Source organism: Anopheles merus, chromosome 3L (assembly GCF_017562075.2).
Source record: "Anopheles merus strain MAF chromosome 3L, AmerM5.1, whole genome shotgun sequence".
In the NCBI taxonomy this organism is placed as follows: Eukaryota; Metazoa; Arthropoda; class Insecta; order Diptera; family Culicidae; genus Anopheles; species Anopheles merus.
In genome coordinates this window covers 18163329-18190872 of record NC_054085.1, presented here as the reverse complement: position 1 = coordinate 18190872, position 27544 = coordinate 18163329, and the positions used below count along the sequence as shown (strand labels likewise).

At 45.4% G+C, this 27544-nt stretch overlaps 1 protein-coding gene across 9 annotated transcripts in view; it reads right to left on the bottom strand.

Moving 5' to 3' along the window:
• Positions 1–6993: 6993 nt before the first annotated feature.
• LOC121599678 overlaps positions 6994–27544 on the bottom strand; it is a 38905-nt gene continuing 18354 nt past the window's right edge. For 8 of the 9 annotated variants that reach the window (XM_041927686.1, XM_041927687.1, XM_041927690.1 and 5 more), the window contains exons 4-9: positions 21425–21755; positions 19460–19593; positions 11354–11489; positions 9860–10188; positions 8280–8484; positions 6994–7387 (exon numbers count right to left, since the gene is read on the bottom strand). In XM_041927686.1, coding sequence (XP_041783620.1) covers positions 7118–7387; positions 8280–8484; positions 9860–10188; positions 11354–11489; positions 19460–19593; positions 21425–21755 — 1405 coding nt within the window. In that variant the 3' untranslated portion in view covers positions 6994–7117. The remainder of the gene's footprint in view (positions 7388–8279; positions 8485–9859; positions 10189–11353; positions 11490–19459; positions 19594–21424; positions 21756–27544) is intronic. The other variant, XM_041927691.1, reaches the window with a different exon arrangement.

The following is a 27544-nucleotide window of genomic DNA, read 5'->3' as shown; positions in this document are numbered from 1 at the left end:
TTATCTCACCACATTTCATTGCATACCTTTAGGCGCAAATCATATATACCTACAAAATTTAAGAAAATTAATCATTTTTTCCATAACACTTCTGCAACTAACACAACCATCGACCCAATGACCTTAAACGGGAGAATGTTCCAAGTATGTTCTACCCATTTATACATCTCACATGCAATGCTATCTCAACAGCTGCCGTAGCAATTGCGTCATGATCATGATGATAGCTTTACCCAAACAAATAGACATTTAACTTGCATCTCGTACAAAGCACACCCAGAAGAGAAGAAAATAAAAGTACAAAAACAGCAACCGAACAAAGAGTCTACTAACATTAAAAATAAGAACCCTCACTCTTTCCTCGGGAAGGCACGGGAAGCATGGGCACGCCAGAGCGGAGAAGCTGCACCAGTAAACAAATAATCTCGCAACGGCTTCCAACTAGCCTGCGGAAGTGCAAATGTTTCTTCCTAATGGTCACACCATACACAAAGGATACTGCCGCGAACCGCTCCAGAACAGAACAGAGAGCAGGGAAAAAAAATTGCAGCAGTGGACCGATTCCAATCCACACGGGTAAGTAAGAACACACACGGGAACCATTTTTATGATGCCAAAAAATGACGCTGCCCTAGGAAATGCGATGCCTTGGCACAGACAGAAACAGGGAGAGAAAGAGAGCGGGAAAAGGGGAAAAGAAAATATATCGCACATAAAGCTGTGGAGCAGTAAAAGCTACGAAATAGCTGCACAGCACACACACACTCCCGTAGAAAGCATCAAGGGATGGAAACGCTGGCGGACCATGATGCTGCCAGACGCGTTGCAGCAGTGGCTTGGAATCGGGACTCGGGCATTCTTTCCCGACACCATCCCATGCGCTGGACGTCATAGTTCATGTTGGATAAATTTATGAAACGAACCAGTCACCAGCCGGGGAACGGGGGGAAAAGTTAAAGTTTGATTCTTTTAAACAGCACCAGAGCAAGCAAAAAGCTTTATGGAACGTCCTCTGTTGCATATATAGCAAATTTTTATATTGCAATTTTTTTCTTATCATACGTCATCACTAATGCGTATTTTATGTTTAGCAAAACCTATTTCTGTGTTGATGATTAAAATTGTATAACCAACAGCTAGCGAAATGTTAGCACAGCGTTGCGTTCCTAAATTGAGCATCCCGCCTGGCGCCACATTTGGCGACCATCCAGACGCAGTAAATGCAATTCGCCATTGCAGTTCCCGTACTGTCAGCAGCATATCGTTGGGGAACATCTTTGGGGGGGGGGGGCACTAACCCTCCAAAAAAAATCCAAAGTGCATCCCGTGTGATGCGCGTCCAAATTGTGTACTTCTCCAGTGTTCCATTCCCCATCGCAAAGTTATGTCCTAAAAGTGGTGCAGTAATGATCATCGGACTGTCAAGCGCCCTTCCAATGCACCAATCGAGGTAGTCAAATGTGCAGTGGATTCCGTAGCTTTTTCGGATAGCATTTGAAATTGGATTTGGTAAAAGGATGCGAGAAAACGTACCGATCAATTATGGCCATTTCCCGGCGGTACCTTCACGATGTCACAAATCTAAAATAATCTTATTTTAATGTACCACTCGTATACCATTTTACTCTGACAATCCTGTTACATGTTCTCTATCAACTATAAGTTATTTCAATCGCCCAAAAAAAAAAAGGGATCCCGCCCCCAAAATACGTCGAACTCGTTACACCAGCGACAAACTGCAGCCCCGGAATGGAACTTTTTCTTCCGACACGTTCCTGCTTAATTTAACAAAGCGAACGAAACGATCCAGCGTATGCCAGTAGCAGAAGCAAACGCTCTCTGCACCATATGCACCACCAAAGGCAACGCTCGCCGAAAACTCGCCGTATTTCCTTTCCTGGGGCGGTTTTTCCCGTTTGGCGTAGTTGTTTTGCGTAGTTTCGTAAACCGCCGCGCCAGAAACAATCGACAATCCGGCAGTACGGGCGGAATTTCAAAGTCAAAGTTTTAATTTTGTTTGTACAGCCGGGACGCGCACAGTGCCGCTTTGTACCCCGCCATGCAATATGTTCGGTTTTGTTTCCTGCGTTTGCGTCATTTTATTTTCTTTTAGTCTCAGTTCCACTGGCATGTGTGTCTGTGTCTGTGCGGTTCCCTTTGTAGTTTTTTGTGTATTTTTTTTTATTAAACTTTTCTTGCACATAGAATTGTAAAATATTTTACTTGCAAAAAACGCCTTTTAAAGCGCCTCAAAAACGCTTCACAAGGTAATAAAGTTTATGATTTTTAAGATACCAATCTGTATCTCAGCAAGCAAGGCTTATCGACAGGAAGAATTATTTTCCTACAGTCTCCAACTGTAAGGATGCTCAATCAGTTCCGTACAGCACCTTTTCCTAAACTGTCATACCAGCCACAACCGGGAGGAAAAATCGGAAGGAGAAAACTTCTCTGTCCCAGAAACAAAGGCGAGTCAACGAATCTCTCGTATCTGCGTAGCCCAGAGTAGTCGCCCGCACAATATCTATGCAAATTTGTTAATTAAAATTCTAATTAACTTCATAAATAATTATACCACCACTTCATCAAAGTTGTAATTAAATTATATGTGCTGTTCACGTTTGACTCTTTATGTTTTGCATTTTTTTTTTCTTCTCCTTATTGCTCCGTGTCTACCCTCACTGTTCTCAGCAATTGCTTCAGCGGTAATTGACTAGCGGAAGCGCAACGAAAGAGTTTTTTCCATTCTTCCATTCTTGGCCGGTGCGTGTACAGTTCGAAACAGGAAGCAGCTAGCCGCCGCAGCCTTTTTCCTCGCCATTCAGTGCGTGCGGTGCGCTTTCTGACACTCCATTTTCCCCGTCAGCATGTCCAGAAAATCCGCCTGCACTTTGAAGGTGAATGGTGAAAATCTCACCACGCGCCATTCAGCGCAAAGTACACAACAACCGTTTTCTGCCGCTGACTGGTGAATTGGCACAACAGTGGGGAAGGAAAAATTTATGCTTAAAGCGTCCCGTGCTTACGCAACCAAGATTTGAAGGCCAATGAAGAAAGCGAAGGACCGGCACACGAATAAAACCACGTCTGGCGTACAATAAACTTCAGCCACCATTCCGCCTCAAACCATCGCAGAGTTTGAGCCGCTTTTCTCTTCGCGTGTACAAAGGCTGGTCTCGATCGGTGTCTTCGGTGTTCAGTCAATTCACAGTGCGGGGAGGCGAAGACGTGAGTACGTTGCTTGCGATTGCCCTCAGAGCATCCGAGAGCAAAACCACCTGCAACGAACCTCGCGCACTATCTTCACCACACAACACCGCACCGGAGCGCGGTGCTGAGGCGAAACAATGATAAAGAAATGCAAACCCCTGCACCTACCACCTGCACCCCCACAAGAAGCAGGGCAAGGCTGCGTTTCGCGAAGGTGCGAATGATAAGGGAGAAAGTTTTAACAGGTTTAGTGGTTTCTTCATTGAGGCGTTAATTAAATTAAGCTCCGATTATCACGATTATCTGCCGTCGTGAGCACCGCGCCGTGCCATGCTGCCGCCGCTGCTTGGAAGAAAGAAAAGGGATCCCTTTTGGTTGCAGCCTGCTGGTGTGTTTAGCCTTTTTCGCTCCACCTCAGCTCACCTTTTGGGCTGGCACAAGTCAATTGTTGTGGTGTTGCTTTTTATTTATTTTATTTGCTTCTTTTTCTTCCGACAAGGCAAGTCCTCGCTTGCCACCCCGCCGAGCGCAAGAACATTCGCTGGGCAGGTGTATTAGCAGGTAATCGTGGGGAAAACTTCTCGTGCAGAAAGGAACGGGAAAGAACAGCACAGGGCAGCCCTAATTAGGATATTGCGTTCCTCAGGTACGGGTGGGGTTTACTTTGGAGATTCTCGTCGATTGGGTATATGTTGGAATCTGTATTGTAGTGGAATTTTGTAATATTATGAAGGCATTTATATCGACAGACAAAATAAAACGGTAAAAGAATTATTTTTTGTGGCAATTGATCCTGGAAAAATAGTGAAACATCTAAATAAGGTGATTTTACCGTTAAAAAATTAAAAAATGTACATGAAGCACTTTATATTGCATACTTTCAGGCGTTTTATGAAGATCCAAGCCATACTTTTAGGCGTTTTATACTATTTTCTTTAGTTTTTAATAATGTGTTCCCTACAATACTCTCCTGATACGTATCTCAATTTTTTTTTTCATACTTGCTTGAGACTATCAATAAATACTTTAACAAAAAAAATCCCAATGAAATAAAGTGTTGTCAACCATTTCAGCTAGCTTTTGTGGCTCTAACACACTTCTCTTAAACACCGGGTTTAACACACTGCTCCAATTAGGATACTTCTTATCGAATCGATAGGCATAGTACTTCCCACCCCTTGACCAAACAATTGTAAAATGTGGTCCACCTGTCGTCCCCGTTGGCCGCATCATTGAAAACTTCCAGCTCAGGTACATCGCCACCGTAAGCTGCCTGGCAGATACACCTGGCTTGAGCGAGCCCCGACCCGGCATTGTGTGTGAGCACGAAATGTGTTCCCATGTTTGCGAGCAGCTGCCGTGTGCAAATTACCGAAAACCACAGAAAACTTATCTAGCCGACTTTTCCACTTGGTGACATGGTTGTGGTTCCGTTTTTCTAACCCTCCTCCAGGCTCCTTTTGGACAGCGTCAACCTCTCTGGGAGCTTTCTCTGTCTCTCCCTGGCGATGTTGACCACCTTCAGCAAAAAGGCCACCTCCCAAACCATGTCCGATTGACCGCTTACTAATTCTCTAATTTGCTACGGTTACCGAAAAGGGACAACCCTTTTGGGTTAGTTTTTCTTATTTTCTTCCCAGGGACCGACGACAACGTCGCACAGGAATGCTGCTTTTTTATTGTTTTTTACTGCTCACCGGTAAACTACGGCATTTAACTGACAAGCTTAACGAAGAGCTGGTGAACACTGGTGGTCTCACTACCCTTGCCCGGGAGAAGCTTTTTTTTTTCGTCTTGTTTTGGTATTGTAACCCGACCTTCGACATTGACCGCAAGAGCAAATGGGGAATTATTGGACGCTAAAATGGCTGTCGGCAGGAAGTTTCGGTTGAAAACCACCCTTGAACCCAACTGATGCTTCGGGTCTGTTTCGCAGAGGTAGATTGGGTCGTAATTAAAGTGGGTTGATAGTTTTACGTAGATCTTACAACGTTACAAAAACTGTGGTTAAAACAAATCGATAAAAGTACACAGCCCTTTCTCATCATGTTAAGACGAGCGCTGCGTGCATTGCATACATTCCGGCGTTGTTGAGCAACCAAAACAAAATGTTCGCCAAGCACTTCGCAAGCTTTTTGAAGGCCTTTCTTTTCGGGATCGGCTCCTATTTTTTGTTGGTTCAAAGTTACTGGCGATAGAAATAAATCTACCTATCATCTTCCAGCTTTCGAGCGCCGGAACGCTTGCAACTTTCATCATAAATTCCATCACATTCCTCCAGCCCTCTGATCAGCAAATTTGGAAATTTTTCGAACACTTGAGGCTACGAAGCTGCCTCAGCCACTTTTCTTTTTCTTGCATCCAACAAAACCACTGCCAACGCGGGTGCGGTTACGTTCAACCGCAATCTTTTGGCTTTTGCTTGCCTCGATTTCCGTGTGTCGGCGGAAGCCCCCCCTGCGTTGGCGTGCGCTGGCGAAAATGGAAAATTATAAAACAATAAAGACAATAAATTAACGTGATTGTTCGCACACTCAGTGCGAAAGTTCCTCCCCGAGGCCCGTATGCGAAAGATACATACACATCAGCGCCGCTTCGGAGCGAGCAGGGTTTCGCCGCGTTCGGTAGCTGTCGGCAAAACGGCCGCCCGCCATCGACAAGGCCGCCATCAGCCGTGCCCTGTGACGACGCCTGTACTCTGCCCTCTTTTCATTATAATGTTCACCGGCGGAGACAGTAAATTATGCAAATTTCTATATCCTTGCTACCATCCAGGCTACCGATGGCAGCTACCAGCTACGTCACTGCAAAATGCTACCGGTTCGATATAATGTAGATGGCCCGGAGCGATGTGTACCGCCAGTGGTAGTACCGTGCAGCATCGTGACGCTGCGTCACCTTTCTCGCTCGCTGTGTGCAACGTGGCAGGGGCTGCAAAGTGCTTTCTTGCGGTAAAGTGATTGTATTTTCGGGAAACAATTTCCGTACAACCGTGCCACCAAAAACCATTTCCCTTTCTGCCACGGGGGTTTGAATGGCATTCGGGACATTGTCGTTTAGCAGCGCGTACAGTGACGAGTGCAACAGTCGGTCACCCCGTGCCGGGTAGTGTGACAATGTCATATTGATTTTATATTAATTTTGTGAAATGCAAACATCTAACGAATCTCACCGAGAGCATCAAGTTCATGCTTCACAGGTAAGGATACAATTATCACAAACATCCTGCCAATGCCAGCTTAACGTACCACACTGTACCCTCTACCATGTGCCACGTTCAATCACGACATAAAGCTTTTGCTTTTCACGTCTCTCGTCTCGTACAAAGTGAAAGTTTCCACACAACGAACCAACGGGTGAGGTCCTCAGAAAATTGTTTCCGAGGAAATTTTACCAATATCAGCGTGTGTGTGGGTGTGTGTGTGGGCGCGCCCACCCATCAATACATATCTCACATGCACATGCTTCGCCTCACAATTCCGTCGGAATTTTCCCATTTTGTACCACGGCTGCGAACGGCCCCGAAGTTCAGGCTTCGACACACTTCTCCAATTAATCATCAGCAGCGAACAGGGAGTATCGGTGGTAGCGGTACTCCTTCCATACTCACCGGAACTCATTGTGTTGGCCCGCACCCCGCCTAGACGCCTAGGCTAGAAAATGCATTGTTCGTGCTGTTAAAAATGTATGTTACCACATTTTTTAACCCTGCTCCATTGTTGTTGAGGTACTTTCTTTCGAGCAAATTTCTGCCTCCCTTCCCTGCAAACACTTACTTCTTCATTCTGCACGCAAATTTGTGCAATTTTATTGCGCGACTGTGCTCTGCGGGCAAATGTCTTTCCGGAATTAATCACTAAACGGGCACTACTAAACAGAATGGCGGGAACGGAAGGGAGGAAGGAGTTTATCCATAAAGAACGTTCGGGTTCCGATAGACTGGGACTGTTTGTAGCGTGATCGGTCGTGGCACTGTGTTCGGTGGCCGCTGTGAGCGAGTTTCTGCGTCAAGCTTTTCAATTTCCCGATCAATCCATGGCCGGTAGGTGGTAAGGTTGGTGAACAGATGCGGCGCATGATTGATGTCGGTGGACCAGGTCAGCAGACCCTGGACGGTGCGCCGTAGTTTGCCATCTTCCAGGAGCTGATCGCATATCAGGGGAGAGCCGCTGTAGTCCTGTAGAAAGTAGGAAATTGTTAGAATAGTTTGCATTTGGAAACCAAGACCAGAAAAATCATTCCAAGCCAGAAAAGATTAGTACATTTTATCGTGAAGTGTCGTTCAGAGTTGGACTTTCATAAACAAAATATTTCATAGAAGTTTAAAACGTTTTTTTTAATCTCTTCGCTCATTCCAAACATAATGTAAAACTGCACTTATTAGAGAAATTAAATCATACTAGACTAAAACACAAGACTACAACTATAAAATCGCCTAGAGTTAACAAGCTGCCAGAGTTTTGCAATAGAGGGCGGTAGTGTGCAATGGCTCTAAGTACTTAAAGAAATGTTTACTCTTTTCTTATAAACGAACAAAAACGGATGTTACAGAACATACTAATTTATTCTTGATTACTTTTCAACTTATGAATGCAAATTTAAAAAAAAACTTGTTAAAATAATGTTTCTAAACACTTTAAAACCAAACAACCTCTATCGACTACTAAGCCAAGAATACATGTTCCATATAGATTCGCACTGTCTTTCACTGAGCTTCAAATTGACCAATCGTCACTAACAATTGACCAGTTCATCACACACAGTCGCACGACCTCGTTGCGAGCGTACACTAAACCACACATTCGTGAGCGGCCAAGAAAACCGCAAATGTCGAAAGCTGCATCGTCCAACTCTTTCCTTTGCGAGCGAACCAAACCGCTAAACGACACAGTGCCCTCGAAACGAAACCGTCCAACTAGCTCCCCCCAAAACACGGAAACATGGAAAATCCTTTACGCAAATGTTCCCGTCACCGTTGGCTGCCCGGGCGAAAGCAATCTACGCCATCGCCAAGCAACAGTGTTCCGATTGCTGCCGGTCCGTTTCGGGTTTCGGTCAAGTACACTTACCACATCTATGCTACGGTTTTTGGCCGCACCGTAGCCGGCGCACAGATTGCCATCGTGCTGCAGATACTCCCGATGCTCCGGTCGGCACTCGGTGGCCGGAAAAATGCTAATATTTGTCGTAACGTAATTAGTGCCATCGTTGGCCAGCCAGTCGTCCGCGCCAGTGCTGCCAGCTGCCGGTGGTGGTTGTGTGGCCGGTGCCGTGCTGCAGATTTGGATACACCGATGCACCGAACGGATTGTTCGGACCCAGGCAGTCCGGTATGACCATGTGTGTGTGTGTGTGTTTGTGTGATGCACCGGGAAACCATGGTGAGAAAACCGAGAAAAGATAGACGGTGCTAATTGAATAAACGACGTTCTTTCGATGAAATTATTTAATTCAGATTTTAGTCAAACACGAGCTGCAGCCACGGCAACCCCTCCGGGAGGAGAACAGCGTTGACCAAAAGCCCGGTGGCGGTAGCCGGCGTTTCTCATTAGTGCTACGTACGGTGAGGTTTCCGCCTTCCCGAATGGTGAATGTTTACATTTTACGAGGACAAAAGGATAAGATGGGCGATGCGCTGGTTCGCTGGAGGTTAATTCATAATGAAACCGGAAGAGAGTTATTTAATCAAGAGAATAATTGTCACCAAACAAGCTGCAGTAGATCACTGCTTTTTTTGGTTGTGGTTTTATAAGAAGCTAAATTCAACCACCAATGGATGGGCAATGGTTCAAATTGCTTGTGCAAATAACTCATCTCTAATGAGCATGGATTAAGATGTACACTGTTAGATAGGAGCAAGATTCATTATGATCATCGTTTACGTTACAATGTACCATAAAATTAGAGTAAAATAAATCTGATGAACGATTAAGACACGATAAATGCAGATATTTTCACTTTTTTACTCATTAAAAATCGCTACAACTTTAATTCATTAGATTTCAATAAAACAAAAAGTAATGTTTTGTATAACTAGATTTACTAATTAATCTACTTTTTCCCATAAAAAGTGTGCTATAAGAGGAAGCATTTTTTATGGCAGGCTAGAAAGGCACTAGATTGCTGTCATTTAGTGTTTAGTGTGTCATTATTATTACAAAAACTATGATTTCGATCACCAAATTTTAAATTTTACTGAAATAAAGGATTACATGTGCCTGCCTCGATATCTCTACTACAATCCTGGAATACATTTTACTATTCAAGTATCTATACATTCACTTTGTATTCAAGAAAGCCATGACTTGAGACGAGAAGCTTTTTGTTATCTCTTACAAAGGAAGTTTAAGTAAATCTAGTAAAAAACCTCCTTCTTCGGCAGGAAACTTAAACAAACCTCAATCGAAACCGTAATCCTCGCCCAATGTTAGACACAATCCCGGAACGTTCCGTTTCCCTACTCCCCACAGCACCACAGCATCCCCTCCGGCGCTCTAATTGCAAAGTCAAACGAAAGCCCACCAGCGCAACGTTCCAATTTTCAAAACCGCAAAAACAAACGAAACAAAAACGAAGGGAAAACTTTCCTGCTCAGCTCAGCCCTCCCCTGACCCTTTTGCGCGTAATGCCCTTTAGTGCGATTACTTACGTGCTTGGAAGGTTCGTCTTCCGCAGCGACACGGTGTAGCAGGCGTACTCCGACGGGCTCCGGGAGCTGGCTGGCGGCGCGGCGGCACGGTCTATAATTGATGATAAGCAAATAGACGCCGGTGGCCGTTTCCGCTGCGCTCGGAAAAGTTGCGTCCTGGCAAGATTTGGTCGTGGTGCGTCACCACCACCAACACTGCTGCTGCCGCCGCCGCCGCCGCTGCTCCGTACGCTAACTGGCCGCGCTCGCAGCCCACCTGTCGAACCGATCGGTACGGGAGCTTCCGTTGGCGGAGCGCTCGGCAGTGGCTCGAGCAGCAACAGTAAAGCCTGCAATTGGTTAATAATTTATTTTTATTCCACCAGTAGTATCATTGGCAGTCGGGAGGGGGCTACAATTTGTGTTCTTTCTCATCGTAAATATCCCAACTGCCTATAAGAGTGTATGCTGTGTGGGTGTGTGTGTGTGTTTGTGCGTGTGTACGTGTGCTCATCGAGTGAAAGGTTTTTAGTGCAGCATCCTGATCATCCTGAGAATGGGATGGAGCAGCATTCTGCATCCAATATTCATTAGCAGAAGCAGAACTGAGCTCAGCCTCGGTGTGCATCCGTAACCAGATGGTAGCGCTGCTGTACAGCAATCGGGCTGTACGTTTCAATTAATTTCATCTTTCACTTTCCGGAGCGGAAATGAAAGAACGCTTTTGTGCCCCTCCACTGATCCATCCTGCTACTTGCTCGGAGCGGAAGCGCCTCCAGGGGGAGGCGTTCTTTCATCTCCACCCCAAACCTTCGCAAACGATTCACCCCATGCGAAGCTGCTGTCCCGGGTGTTTATTGATATTGCACTTCCGTTAACAACTTGTCATCACACCGAAACATTCTGCAGCTGCTAAAGACCACCACTGTCGGGGCGGAACAGACGACACAATCACGCACGCACGCATGAGTTTGTTTCACCGGGTACAAGTGGCGCACTCTTGTCCCCATACAAAATTGCAACAAACACCCCACCAGCAGGACCGGTGAAAGATTTCTGATCCCACACACAGAAGATCCCGAGGATTGCACTTCAGCCAAACCTGTCAACCGTCACAAGCCGTGTCAACAGAGGGATCCAAAGAGCGAAGCTGAAAGGGAAAACAGCATCGTGCTGCGATGGATGCTACGCAACACAGACACACACACACACAAGTCCCAGCAAACATCAAAGGATGCCATCACATGCCACCACAGAAGGAAGTGGCACCCGAGGTGGGTAAGGATCTGTTCAAAAAGAAACAATCATTTGTCAACTGGGGCTCGCCGACACGGGGTAGACATATGGCTGTTGCAGGAGGGGTTTTTGCAAGCTCCAACCACTGCCCGCTTTCCAACGCGCTCATCATTCAACGTTCAGCACGTCCTTTTTCCCATCGGAGGACGTCGGAGGACATACCCCGGATGACAACTACAATTCCATTCTGTAGCACTTTGTGTACGCATTGTTACCTACAACATTGTTCTCGAGCCGCTCGAAAGTGGTGGCAAATTTCTCCGGCAACAGTATCCTGCCCACGGGCCACCGCGTCCTTTCCTCGGGCCGCTCCGGTGCACGCTCGCTCCAGACGATCAGCTCTTCCGGTTGCTTGCTGAAAATTTAATTACAATTCCATGAATGTATCCACTACGGGTATCGTATGGTAAATAAATGTAGAGTATGTAAAATAAATCTGATTGGCTAAAGAGAGGGACGCCCGGATACGTGATTGTTGGGATGCAAGGGATCGCCTCGTCAGTACTTGCACCCGATTGTTAGCAAAGCAAAGATGTGTTCTGTGTTACGGATTAAGCAAAGGGAGGAGGAGTGACTGGGATTGGCCACGGTTGCTATGCCATGCTACTCAAACACAAATTATTTATTGTCCAATGGATGAGTGCAGCGAGAGGAGGAGGAGGAGGAGGAGTATGTAATTACAAGCTTATGTCATGTTCTTTGTATGCGAAACGTTTAGCCGAACAACAGGATCTTTTGACATGCATTCTAATCGGCCAAATCTGGAGATAACGTACGAAAGCAGTTGGAAAATGCTTTGTTGGAATGATATGTAAAAAAATCAAACATATGAGGTAAAGGTTACTACATTTCAGTTGGATGGATTGGATTGGATTGATTATTGAACATTCAAACAACTTTACAAATAACAAAAGAAACCATATTTAGACAGTAAATAACATATTTCATTAAAATTTTCATTTCCTCTTCGTATCTAAAGCATGCAGCCAAGCTCAAACATCATCATGCCGATCTTTGATTATGCACCGTTTGATCCTGGTGTGCTGTGGTAATCGTGCGCCTGCAAGGTAGGCTAAACACATAACACTCTGCAGCTGCTGCTAATGAATGCTTTTAATGTGCTCTCAGATTGCATACCTTCGGGGCGGTGGAAGGATAGCAAAACTAGTAATGAGTGTGGTTTCATTTGTTTGCACACCATTATACGGCGATTGATCGTAGTCCTGTTTTCTACCTGGTCGAAACGAAACATTTTCCTGCGAAAACAAATCTGAAATCAATTACCTACAGTCCGAAGTACTTTATTTTGATGTGGAAAACTAAATAAAGAACATTTCATTATGTACTCAAAGGGAGCAAAAAAAAAAGTACGCGAGATGTTTAATAAGATCAGTTATCAACTTAAAACGACTTAACAATCCTTTTCCTTTTTTTCACACTACCCTTTGGTTATACCCTGCTTGGTGGATTTTAATCTAGCTACTTTCAATTTTCCCGTGACAAAGCCCCGGCAAAGTGCCGGTTGAAATATTGTCGGCACACTGATACTGATTACGAAGCGCGACCAACCCCGTCGACTCATTTTTCGTTTCCCACGAACGCACTCGCTGTCGCTTCCACGCCGCAAAAACCCATCAATCCAACGCTCGAGCGGCTCTCGAAACGGCAATATTCCCGAAATCACACAAACCTTGCCCTCGTCACTTCCACTCCCTGACTGGAAACCAGCCAGCGCAAACGCAAGCGACCGGAAACGGATGGAAACGCATCAGTGCGAAAAATCATTCCACCGAATGGAGCACAAGCGGATGGCGTTCAGCGCAAAACCTCAACGAGCTGTTGTTGGGGAGAGAGAGAGAGAGAGAGCGAGAAAAAGGGAAGAAAAAAATTCTATATCTATATACAACAGAAACGATGTGAGATAAGGACTTAGCGCAATCATTATTCATCTCTCTATCCTCTAACCGGGAGCAGTACTAATGAGTAACGAGCTCGCAAGGTCGGTTTGCCGCGCACCACAGTACCAGAAAGAAACGACGACGGTCCGTAGAAGCTGATCCCGGATCACTGCGGTGGTGGTGGTGGTACCAGTGAGAGACCCTCCACCAAAATGAAGACAAAAGACTACTAAATCGTAAGTAGCGAGTGCTTGGCGAGGGACAGAGAGCGAGCACGGCAGCGGCAGTGAGATAATGGAAGGAAAACATCACAAAACGCGCGTCTAATCAGAAAAAGGATTTCCATAGCACTGGCACCGCAGTACCGTAGTCGTCGTTTCGGTGAAAAACTCATTTCCTGACAGGCGAACCGAAACCTGGTTCCAACACTCACACACACACAACCAGCGTTTGGTTTCATTCCGGTTTTGCCAGAACAAATGAAGGAAACGAATCCTACAGCCACCGTTAAGCCGATGCCACGGATAACTTCACTCAGCACCGGGCGGCACAATCGGAAGAACCGGTCGGTCGCTTTTGCCGGCAGTGTGTGCGAGTGACGAAAGCAACCGCCGCACAATGCCGCACAATGCCTCAAAACCCAGGCAGCAGCAACACGGCGAGGATTTGGGAGGGAAACAAGTATATTACTTTTAATCAATCATTAGTAAAAGCAGCTTTCATTTGTCTTCGGTTCGGCGGTTGGCGTGCTCGGGCGTGCTCTGTTTGCCCCTATTATATGCCGACAGTTGGCTGACAGCCCACCAAGTCTTACCTCCGGACGAGTACCACGTGTGCGCTGCTAGGGTGGCCAGTGAGCCCACACACAAACATTCGCCATAGCCACAAAAGCGTTAAACACGGCGCAAAGCAAAGCAAACAAACAACAAAGTCAACCACATGAAGGAGGGTTGCTGCCGGCCGCCATCACCATTTTCGGAAATGAGAAGAAAAATGATGGATATAAATTTTCCTTTTAGCGGCAGCAAACCATTGTAACCAAACAAATGAAAATAAACATTCTGCTTCCAGGCCCCCTCTTTTGCCGCAGCCTCCGGTAGCGCCAGTGAAGTACGCATATCCTTTACGCCAAGCGAAATGAGTCCTACCGGCTTAGCATGGGGCGAGGTGACTGTACAAACAGTACAAACGGTCGACGGTCGCCGAGTTGCTTGTGGTCATTTTGTTTTCCTTTATATCACGTCTATTCTTCCTCTTCTTTTTATGTCCTTTTCCCCCCCAGTATCTTCCCATTCATTCACAAACACTTGGCTGACGGCTGACAGATTCGCACCGCACAACGGACCTCAGACGGATGAAAGCTGGCAACGGGAAAAAAGGATTCCATTTTTCTTCACCAAGTCCCTGGCACTCCGCACCCGCCAGGCCTCGTTTGTATCATGGATTTAGTGTTTGATGCGATTCTGTCACACGGTACATCCATTTCCAGTGCTACCAGAGCTCGACCAGACCGGGAAGCAGCGGCGTTTGTGCGCTTCATGTAATTAATGCGCGTAAGTGGTGTTTGATGCTGTGTACGTGTGGTACTCCCTCTTCTGTATGTTGCGCTTCACGATCCGCACAATTGCAATCTATTCGCATCATTACTTGGAGGGGTGGACGAGAACTACATAGATTAACTGTGTAAGCGTCTGCAAGTGATTTGTCTTCGCAGTGTATGCGCGATTAAAATCACTTTTGGGTTGTTTTGCGCTCTTTGTACGCGGCGAATGAAACTCTTGGAACTGGTTGCTTGGTTTGGAAACAGTTTCAAGTCACTAGAACTTCTATAGACTTCCAGCAATCTTAGTGTGCCTGTTTGGATGTGACACTTAACAAATTTTCCACCTAGAAAGCTATTCCTGTAGGATTACCTATAGAATTCTGTTGGGGAGTGCCCTCGTGTAGACGGCCTTACAGCTTGCTGCATGGGCCTCCTTCTCTCAGGTGACAGGGACTGTCACCTAGGGACGATGTAAGCACGAAGAGGTCACTCCCCAACGAGCCGAGCCGAGAGAAAGACGTGAGCGGGTTTCCGTCTAAGCTTTTGTATATTATAAGTTTTATTGTAATAGATATAAATTGTATCACCTAAGACTGTATATGTTTTGTTTACCGTCAAGTTGAGACGTAGACGTAGACATAACAAATTCTGTATTTACGTAATTGGTGGATGTTGAAGATCGGTTAGGCTTTGAGCATATACATAGGTGCAACGTTAATGTCCAAATCCATAGTATCTATCTTTTACGGTAATACACATAGTGAAATCTCCCTAATGTGCCCTCCAATATGATTTATTTTCTCGGGAGCTTCATTTCATATACAATTTTAGCTGAATACCCGCGTATGTAGATTTTTATCCAGTTGGATTTTGTTGTTTGATGGACTTTAAGATTCCTTAAGCTGAAACATCAAAAGACAGCTTAAATATCATTTTAAATAATCAGTTAAAAGTAGTAATGTTTTAATATCCTAGTTTATTAGATTCTCCTTTGAAACAAGTTAAATTACATTTTCTGAAGATGTAGGTCACACTAAGCTGTAGGTTCCTTCAAGGCTGATTTTAAAGAGACTTCACTGTAAATCTTTGGCAGGACTTACTTACTTACTTATCCGGCGCTACAACCGCTTTGTGGTCTTGGTCTGCCTCAGGAGTGTCCGAAACCACTCACGGTATCGCGCCTTCGTCTGCCAATCTATTATCCAGGCCTTAATGACGGAAGCCTCCACGCTATCTTGCCAGCTCAATTTGGGCCTATCACGCCTCATTTGTCCTTGTGGACGGCCCAAAAAGACTTTACGGGCTGGGTCGTCCGTTTCCATGCGTACAACATGGCCAGCCCACCGGAGCCTGGCGAGCTTGATACACCCTGCACGACAGTGAGGTCGCCGTACATCTCGTATAGCTCGTCATTATAGCGGCTCCTCCATTGTCCTTCCACACATACGGGGCCAAGTATCCTTCTGAGCATCTTCCTCTCGAACGCGGCTAAGAGGGTTTCGTCAGATTTGGACAGTGTCCATGTCTCAGAGGCGTATGTGAGTACCGGAGCTATATAGGTACTATATAGTCCCAGCTTCGTCCGTCGCGACAAGTTCTTTGAGGTGAACTGATTTTTCTTTGGCAGTACTATTAGGGTAATATCCGGTAAAATCTTTAGGAAGACTTCTGGTATATTAGCTAAGAATAGTTTTTTCGATACTTATAACCTGCAAATCGTCTAATCATAAGAATAACTTCTTCTTCTTTTTTGGCACAACAACCGCTGTCGGTCAAGGCCTGCCTGTACCCACTAGTGAAAGTGAGCTTGGCTTTCAGTGACTTATTGTTACCATAGCAGGATAGTCAGCATAAGACTAACTACAGGGTGTATTATATTACTTATCTGAAGTTATTAGCTATCCAATCAACTTCCTTTCTCATACGTTCTGATGCTTTAAGTTCACTATGTCCAGGAACTACTACACGATAACTCGAGACAGGCATCACTGAGCTGCGGCTGTATCACCTCATCATCACTCAGCTTCACCTATCACAGTACAACTGTTTTATTGTTATTTTGTATCAAACAAGATCTTTACTACATCTCGTTAGTACAAGAAAACTCTGGAAAGCGATTTATTAAAAACGGTTTCAACTTCACCGCTGAAAGCCCCAACAACCTGTATATTACATTTTCCTGTTATGGTTCTACATCTTTCTCACGACTGACTGTAAGCACCTGTTTCGTACACTGGGCTACTTCCGTACCGCTTATTACACAAACTGCGTCTGCCAACCTGTCCACCAGCAGGTCAGAACATGTGCTTTTAACGACATACTCACGCATAAGAAGATCAACAGAAGCAGAAAAAAGAGCACCGAAGAAAACATCATCTCAATCCACCCGTAAGGTGCCAACCATTGTGCTTCCTGCCAAACGGACGAAAACTTCCTCGATTACATGCTGTAATTAAAAAAGTTTCCGACACTCGCCCCTCTCCCACCCATCCCAGCATCCGCACTCTCACTCCGTTCGAAAGTTTAACCCACTCAGGAAGCATCCAGGAAGTTGGTTATTTTTGTTCCCATTTACTCGCCGCTCGCTGATTGTGTTTTTTAGTCTCGCTCCGATTTCTTGACTCCCTGGCAAACGTGCGCACAAACAGGAAACAAAAAATCGGAAAACAAATTTCACCTCCACTTTGAGTATGCACTTTGAAAGAGCAAAACAAAAAAATAACAAGGAGAGCGAAGCTCCAATTGGAATTGTTACGTTGCGCGCGTTACACGCCCCGAAGGCAACTGCTTGCAAGCTGTATGCTGTAATTGCATGTGCAGCAAACATTCCGTTTCCACATCAATTCATTTACGTTCCGTGATTGATTTATTTTGCGAAAGCAATAGGAAAATTGCTCGCTACGCTTTTAATTTCAAAGCTGCACAAAATAGCGGATAACTAAGCTTTCGTACCATCATGTTAGACGTCCATTAAATTTGTGTACAACAATTCGCAGAACAACTGTTACCACCGCTTTGGGTTGCAGCAATACGCTATTTGACTGTTTTAATTCCCATAGCACCGGCAATAAAAGCGTCCCCGTCGATGCGTGTGTGATGAATCTCGGAACTGTTGAACGAAACTCAACACCCAGCTGCATACAGTGGCTCCCGGTTTGCCCGTTCAATTTATTATCTCCAATATCTCCCGACCGGTGTAGGGAAAGGTGTACGTTAAACCCATATCACCACTGGCAGCTTTCACGAAGCCGGGACGGTTTGTTCAAGCAAATCACGTAATGGTACCACCACACACCAACAACGGACAACAGCTAGTAACAGCAGACCTGTCCCTCCCCCTCCAAGAGACAAAATGGAGCTAAATCCCGGACAGACGTAATCATTTCAAGAGTCATCGTCCATGTGCTTTTTCGGGACGCATTGCATTGTGCGCTCCGTTTAACCTTTTGCCTACCTTGCAGGCGCACGGCGGACCGTTTGTGTACGCGTTGAATTGTCCTTTTTCCCATTGTCGCATGCTGGTTCGATCGCTCTCGGTTGCTCTTTCTGTGCCCGTGTGGCCCGTGTCGCTCATAACCCAGGGCTCATCTCTCGGAACGAGGCCAGTGTCCATTTCATTATGTACGATTATGTGGTTTTAAACTCGTTCGCCCAAACCACAGTGTCTTACCCCTTACGGTAAAGGCTTCGGCAAAGGATAGCGAAAGGATAAACGGACCAGCGATCGCCAGCGATTTGTAACGCAGGTTGGGCTGGATCTACCTGTCCTCTGCCGCTGCTGCCCTTTCGCCGTAATGTGGAACATATTTTCGAGTGCAATCGAGTGCAGACCCCACGACGGCCATGGTGCACGCTTGCGAACGCAAAGCCCAACGGTTCCGTTGGTCGAGCCGGTGCAACCAGTGTCGCAAGTGTCATTTATTTAAAATTCAAATTAATACTTTCGAAACCGTGCTTTGTAAGCAGCGGACCAACGGAACAGAGGTTAGGCAGACTAGAACAATATTGGGCCCACTACACGTACGTGGCATGGCAGGACATTCGTACGTACACGAGCAGAGGACCACGAATCGCATCGTGTTTGCATATTGCTTTGCGCCTGAGAGGATAGTGGCCGCTTTCCAATGGTCGCGCCCATACGCTCCCGAGCAAATAAACATTTAGGCAGCGGAAATGCATCTTCAAATCCAATATTCGCCGGCTTCATTGGGGAGATCAGATAAACAGGGTGTTTTCTTTTACTGAACAGGAAGAGCTACAGTGTGCTGTAGGGTTTTTTTTTTATCCAGCATAACTGAACATTATTTGGATGGAATAATTAAAACAGTAAAAACAATGCATCGTTTAACCCATGCCCTAGCACATTGCCAAAACCTGTACCGTTGAAAGAGCACAAATATTGTAAACCCTTTTATTTTTCTTTCCCCATCGTAAAGCTCACAGTAACCTCTTAAGTCGTACAATAGAACGAGACCGTACATCGTCCGACAACGCATGCAATAACGTTTTAATTTCCCTTGCATTCCTAAGAGCCAACAACAGTCAGGGTACATACGGCCCTTAGAGCTTGCTGCACAACACAACGCATACCGTTTTGCATTGTTTGCGAAGAATTGTCCAGATTCTCCTGGCCGGACTTTCGAGTACGCCGCCGGACGCCATCGTCAAACGGTGCGGAACGTAAAAATCTTCATAACCCCGAGACCCCGAACGGATGATATTCGCTTTTCAGGAGCTCACAGCTCGGCCCCTGGTACGGCTCATGGCGATGCTTCCAAAGCAACCACTTCTAGGAAGCGTTTACCTGTACTAACTACTCCAAACTACCACCACCATATTTCCCTTAGAGTAGGGTTAGTTTTCCATGTGTAAGCCGGTACTTACTTTATAACACACACTGCAGTTGTTAATATTAAACTCGGATGGATTAAAGCGCCAACGCAGACGGGATGCTTCGTTTCAATTAAACCGACCCGGAACAGCCACGGTGCTCGATTGCTGGCAATTGAATTTTGCTGCTACATAAAAGCGAAGGGGAGAGAAGGAAAACAAACGTGTGCAACGTTGATATTTAGTGGAAGGATTATTGTCATGCTGGTGGTAGAATGTTGCAGGTATGGAAGGTTTTTTTGTATATTTGACGACAGTTGTATAGTGTGATGGGAAACATAAAATAGCAGCTTCATCGTTTAGGGTGCTGCTGAAGAGGCGTGTGCTGAATGTTTAATTAGAATCAGTTTGACGATAAACGTTACTCATCTGGGATGATGCGATAGCGTAATTGTCTAGGGCAAATCATTTAAAACAGGATCATCATGACTTCAAGCCTCAAATGGACCACACACTTACATGGTATGGTGGTGGGCTGTGTCCCTTTTGAGGAAAAATAAATTAATGTTATCCTAACAAGAAGAAATGCAAGCATAGAAGTTCAATACGATTGCTGCAAGGGTTTTCATCTACTTTGATAATTTTGAAACTCAACTCAGTACTAAAGTGTATGAAGACCAGGTGGTCTCAAAGACTGTTTTCAAGACCTAATTTGAACGTCACTTTTTGACAGCACGGGTGAAAACTTTTCCCTAAACAAGCTTTCTGGTGACTTGCCGAATACACGAATAATCTTAGAATCTTCCTTATTTGCACTGAAATACCTTAAAAAACACACAAAATATTTCTCATTGTAAGCTAAACCAAATCTGACCTAATTAAAATCCATTTTTGGATCAAAATAATGCCGTCGATGAGGACACCAATGTGTACTACGTATGTGTTGCTAAGAACAAAGCGAACCGTTCCTATGGAAATTCATTTCACCCATTCTGTCAAAAGGAGCTTTTTATGTTTCCGAAATTAGTTGTCAATTTATATGGGACGAGACCACCAGGTCTTCATACACTTTGCTCAGTACAGTCATTTGAGAGCGAACGAATTGAATTAAATCATTACATCGAGTTTATCTACCTGAATTGTAATGTAACTCTTTGCAGTGACTTTACAACTCATTTGCTCTTAAATAACTATTTCAAGAATTAAATCACGATCTCTCATAACTTATTATCTGTGTGTTGAATCACTTGTCGGCTACTTCCCACTCACTGAAGTAACTCACGCTTTGAGTGAAGATCTTCATCATGAGTATATGGATATTATAAAAAATTTTATCTTTAATGTAACAAAAGCTACTGACAAACAAGGATCTTTCCATCAACCCACAATAATTTTTTTTTTTTTTTTTTTTTTTTTTTTTTTTTTTTTTTTTTTTTTTTTTTTTTTTTTTTTTTTGGCTCAACAACCGATGCCGGTCAAGGCCTACCAACCCACTTGTGGGGTTGGCTTTCAGTGACTTATTGATTTCCCCCCATAGCAGGATAGTCAGTCCTACGTATGGCGGCACGGTCTATTTGGGGCTTGAACCCATGACGGGCATGTTATTAAGTCGTACGAGTTGACGACTGTACCATGAGACCGGCTTACCCACAATAATTACAGGGTCAATTAATTCAATTATGGTACATGCGTCTCTCGTCAGACAACAATGTACGCCAAACAATAACAATATCTGTTTTACTCCTCCTTTACAGAGGCAAAGAACGGCCTCAAGCACTGCAAGCGGATAATAGTTTTTAGCAAAAATGATCATGTCATGGGACAGATTAAACCTGAAACGAAATGACCAGTAATAGGAATGATTGTATTTTTTTTCTCCTCTCTGTTCCGTTTTGTTGCACCAATCATTTACCACCGTAACTGTGGGATACTTTCCAACTGCAGCGCGCTGTAAAAAGAGACCTTCATCTTGCGATACAATTACATTACCACCTCCCGGGTCGAGAGAGTGAGCCTTACATCGATCCCATCGCTGTTGCATGACGATGGTACTGCTGCTGCTTCTGCTGTTGCCGGTCGGTCACGATGGTCACGAACGCTCGCGGGTGAAGGTGAACCAGTCATCCGCAACCGAAACGATGCCGCTTCCGACGGCTGCATCCCTTTCCTGGCAGATAATGACAGCGATCCCATCGGTGACCGATGAACCGCGGCGGGAGTCGCCACCGTGTTGTAGCGCCGGACCGGCCCAAGCGCCGGTGCTACCACATTCTCGAGCGCGGCCGGATCGATCGAGCGGTTGAACTTCTTCTTCCGGCAGCAGTGCTCCCGGCAGGAGGTGTGGATTTTTCTGCAAATTTTTACAAACACAATAGCAGAGAAAGAGTGAGTACGAATCAGTCCCAGGGGAAATCGTAAACCGAGCGTAAAAATTGCGGTAAGAAGAAAATAGTACAACAAGACTCATCATCATCCTGCCTTTCGCAAGCCTTGGAACCAACCATTCCATCATCATTAAACGCCCATAAATGGTTAATTGCACGCATTATCTCATCCTTTGCAGGCCGTGTACGTGCGTGTGTGTGTGTGTGTGTGACTGTTGTCGGCGCCGGCCAAGTTCAGTCCGGCCGATGTGGTCGAGTTGTCCGCTTGAGTGCGTCCCGATGTCCCTTCGCATTCAACGATCGTTCGTTCCCATCGTTTGTCCGAACTACTTCTATTTAATTATCTAGCGTGTCGTGCCACATATTGACACTTGACTTGGTTCTCGGCGGCTTCCTCCATCACCCGGGCGCAATGTGCGAACATGCTCAATTAGCAATTGTAGCACCAATCCGCCAATTCCCTCCCCGGACCCTGTCCGAGCGGCATTAAACCTCGGGCTCGGACCGCTGGATGGCCAATGAACCGGTCTCGAGGCCCCCCCCGGACGACTGTCCTCGCCGCCTTCAGAGATAATGCACGATGCAACCGCATCGCATTACACAGATTGCGTACCCGCATGTACCAACATTATCACACCACTTTAGTGGCCGTCGAAAGGAATGGACATTAAATTCAATATAAAGTTTAACCTCCTCGCAGTCTTGCGGCTCTCGACCACCGCATCTAAGCTCCCGCCCGATTACACTCTGTCTATTTGGGGATTTTGTGGGCTCGGTCGGTAGTAAAGTTTAATGAGGATCAGTTGTAATTGCTGACAAATGCGCTATGGGATGCATGCAATCGGTAGAGATCGCGTTGTGCTTACTTGGATGGTTGAATCTTTAGGCTTCTTGCGTCGAAGGCTCCTATGTGAAGAAGCTTTCGATACGTCCTGACTAAGGACTAATTTATCTCTTTCTTTTCGACCATTTGAATTTTACATTTGACAGTTGACTAATGGCTAATAGCTATAATTGTTCTATTACAGCATCATATTGACCATTATCGGAAAGCTACATGGTCATTTTGTTAAAGAAAGAAGACTATCCGACTTTCAGTGGATCTCACAAATGTCCTTCTTTTGTTTACAAGTATGTGAAAGTTTTCGAGATTTTTCCGAAGATGTTAGCCTGACGTTCTGCAGCAGTATACCTAAAGAGTGTCCTCAACGACGATTGAAAAAATATTTCGATAAGTAGTGCAAGGATCTGTCCACGAAGCTTCAAACTTGGAAGATCGACGAAAATATGAGGTACTCGACTTTAGATAACAGCCATTGTAATGAGCGTATTTTTTTGTATTTTTCTGAAACAGATTTGGCTTTTACAAAAAAGATCTATTGTCTAATGCAGGGGTCTCCAAACTTTAAAATTCACGGGCCGCATTGCTTCACAATCAACCCTGTTGAGGGCCATTTTGACGCTACCTTTACAATGAGTGGAAGTTCAAATCTCGTTTTAATAAGAAAATACTAATGAAATATATCAAATTTCTGCAGCTTTCTTTTATTGAATCTTGATTCTTATCTTCAGAAATAGAAAATAATCAGTTAGTAAATAAAGCTATTTAATTTAACCTTTACCCTGTCCGCATTAAAAGCTCTTGAGGGCCGCATACGGCCCGCGGGCCGTAGTTTGGAAACCCCTGGTCTAATATAACTTCAACAATTGATATTGAAAAAAAGATATTTCAAACCATTCCAGCAAGCAAATACAATGCTCACGTACTCTCTCACTTTCAATCGAAAGATCCACGTGTAAGCGTTATTGCCTGGCGATGGCGAAGCACCTGAAGCCTGCCGACAACGCAGCATCGATAAAATCAATTAGCATTCGCAGAACATACATCCGAAATCAATTCCGCTCGACTGCTGCCCAAATGGGAAAGAACATTTTCCGAAACCCGGAATCAACCCGCCCGATAGACAACTGACCTTCATCAACGCCAACGCGAACACCCGAAAACAAAACCGCTCCTAATCAACCCATACAAGGAAGCGCGGAAGAGCAAATCACTTTCAAATTCATCCGGCCACGCGTGCAGTCTCCGATACGGTCGATATGTTCTGATATACACAAAGAGCAGAACGGCACCGAACCAACGCTGCTTGATTGAAAGCAGAGTTTGATTTATTATGTATGAATTAATTAAATTGATATTTGAACAAAATCAACCGGTGTAGTGCAGGCGCGCGGACGACCAGGGTCGATACGGTGCTGCTACGCAAACACACACTGACCAACCAGCGACAGGTGATATCGGATGTACGGACAGTGATGGTACGCGCGTGACATGGCCACCAACGTCGAGCGGTCCCGGGCTATGGATGGATGGATGGCGTCAGCTGGCCCGCAAGGACGAGCGATGGACAGCCACTGGACGCTGATGTGATTTCCATCGCCAAAGCATCGCTTTTCAACTTCTACCGGTGGTGCTGCCCGGGCGAGAAATCCTTTCATCGCATCCAAGCGAGAGTAGCTGGTCGGGAGCGGCTGCATGTAAAATGGATTGCGAACATTTGCGGAAATTGGGACAGTGTTTGAGCAGTCCATTTATGCCATTGCACAGGTGGAAGGAACTGCACCGTCTGTTTCATTTTGTATCGCCAGTTTGTTTGCACAAAAGCAAAGTTCAAGGTGAAAGAACGAATATCTTTTGAAAAGTAAGACCAGTAATCTTGAGCAGCGAACTTCATTGAAGCTTTCCCTGAATGTATCCCCCTTTCGACAGCTAATCAGATTGATTGAAAGCAGTCGAGCTTTTGTGGCTTTAAATTACGTTTATCCAGGAACGGCAGGATATTTTCACAGCCTTGCCCCACAGCGGGTCCAGTGTACGTTCGAGATTGTGCATTAAAGCGAGTGCATTAGCCGTAAGTGGCCGCTCATCGAATGGTCTGGCCTGCCCCGTGCTGTTTACCAGTTTTAAGCCCCGCTCGACATAGTTGTTTTAACGCCAATGTACCGGCTAATCCATCCAAATTGCTACCATCGTTAGGGGAGGTCGTCCAGCACCGATGCTATCCTCGCAACTCGGAACAGAGGCTCGAGAATGGTTCTGCTCGTCGTTTGATGCATGCTGTCGGTTACAGGCCCGATGTAGGCTTCCGCAGGAGGAGGCCTCACCGTATGTGTGCATCGGTCCGAGCCACTCCGAACCGTTGATGAATGATTGAGGTCCATCAACGCCCTTCTCTCTCTCTCTGTATTCCCGCGTTGTGGGGCAGGAACATTGTCAGTCAAACGCACCACGATAACACAAAACCGCAATCGCATGTCGGCATGAGGCAGAATCATGGCAGGTTGATGGCATAATTTATCGAGGCCTCGGGGTTTCGCTGTGATACGACAAATGCAATGCAATCATTATCGTTCGTAAAATTATCAAATAATTTACCATTACATTTTGACTAAACTTTCCGCTAACGCAAAATGACATCATCAAAATGACAACAAAAAAAACTGGGTACGATAATCACATCATTCATCTAAAGCTCGGGATGTTCTACCACGAACAAAGGGTTCCGAGTCGTGTTCGCGGGCTGTGCGATGCGTCAAGCATGGCCCTGCTGGCCTTTATCGAAACAATCGACAAGCCTCCCGACAAGGTGAGATCATGCGGCGCGGTACTACATCATCAGCAAGTCTGTTGTAGGCTGCTTCGTGCTCTGAGCTTACAAAGCCTCCACGTGCAATCGATTTCAGCTAAACCCTTGCATGCTCAAGGGCGTTTGTTATGACCCAGTAAGAAAGAGAGTAGTAAATTAAGAAGCACTTAAGACGAATTTTCTCCTACATAAAGTTCGTCCAGCTCGTTCTCCTAAACACACCCGAAACACGCGAATGAACGACGTGCAATCCTGTACCATTGCTGTAGGTTTAAAAGTGCAGAAGCCCTTTCATCTCCAGCACGACGCTCCATCCAAAACGGGCGGGAGCGTGTGCACGTTCGGGAGCTAATGGATAAGAAATAATAATAATCAAACACCCATTAATTCCCTGCCAGCGCAAACAGCAAGGCAAAGGTCCGCGTTATCGCACGCTCGCCAAACGCGAAACGCAACCTTGCCCCGCACGGCGCTTGCACTGCGCAAAGGATGTAAACTGCATCCTGGCCGCTTCCGTGTAGCGCTGCCAGCGGGTGCATAAATTTATGGACTTGTAAATCAACACGCGATCGCGCGTAAAGCACAATTAGCAGCCGGTGCTGGATAAAGAGTCGATACAGATGGGGTAGGAATTGGAAAGGGACGATGGGGCTACAAGCGAGGAAGTAACGCTAAGCAATCAATTTATTAATTTCACAATCAAAGCAGCTACCCAGCTCGGATGCCATGCCGGAATGGTACACCATCTCGAAGGGCAGCGGATGCGGCAAAGGAGACAGCGGACCCTTGTGTGTGTGTGTGTGTGTGTGTGTGTGTGTGTGTGTGTGTGTGTGTGTGTGTGTGCACAGGATTAGCACAGCGTTGATGACGCAATCAGGCACCGGTGGGGTTGGCATGGGATGCATCTTGAAATCAGGTCCTGCTGGACGCTGATCGGAAATGCAAGCAAACGAAGGTTGGATGGTTTTGCGATATGCTCGGGTGAACCAGAGGCGGTGGCAGTGATGAGTTGTGGCAGCGTCATTTATTTGCTGCTTATTTGCTAACGTGCCGATAAGAGGTACGACCCGGGCCTCGGGGTGCATTAATGGGGCGAGAAATGGGCTTAAGAAAGCTCCGCCGATAAGAATGCGTGTGTATGTTGCGATGACAGTAATAATGCTTAATACAGGTAGTGAATGGTTGCAGCCACATGAAGAGTTCTTTTTTCATGGGAAAGCTTTTGTTTTGTAATTGTACAAAATAACATCAAGTCTTTGCTCATCAACGCTATCTATTCACTTGAATCTATTAACTGATAACTAGACACTGCAGATTAAGGTTTTCGAGCTACAGTTGACTACATTTTATTAATTGAATTATTGGCGTAATAAAACTATAATAAGAAGATTGACTGAGGGCCTGAACTTCCAATTTACAGGGTGGCATCGTAGAAGTGATACACCATTTCGAGTGCCCCTGTAGTGTGTTTTCTGTCACTGTGTGTCAAACTCATGGGCATATTTTGACAGCTTAATTTGTTTACTATTTATCGTGAAAAACGTACACTTAGTGTTCACTTCAGTTTTCTCATATATTATAATGGATTCAAGTCGCGAACAAGTAAAAATCTTGCATTTGTATGGATTGACAAACATACAGATTAGGCAGAAACGATCTCATCTCAATTTAAGTCTATTATTCGTCTACCGGATGATACGAGGAGACAGAAAAAAACGGAGTGTCCGGACTCCAGCGGTGATCAAAACGGTAAAGGAACGGTGTGCGACGAAATCCAGCTCGATCGGGAAGAAAAATGGCGTGTGAAATGAACATGAGTCATTTTACCATGTAAAGCATTCTGAAAAAGGACCTTGGTTACAAAGCGTTTAGCAAGCAAAAAATTCACGGCTTAACCAGCAAAAATATTGCCGAAAGGGTGACCAGATCTCGCTTGTTGCTGAAGACGCACACAGGCCACAACATCATCTTTTCGGACAAAAAACTGTTCACTCTGGAGGAAACCTTCAATAAGCAGAATGATCGTATTTATGGAGCATGTATTGGGGATATAACAGCCGATAAGAGAACAGTCGAAAGGTGCCAAAATGCGTCAGCTGTGATGGTTT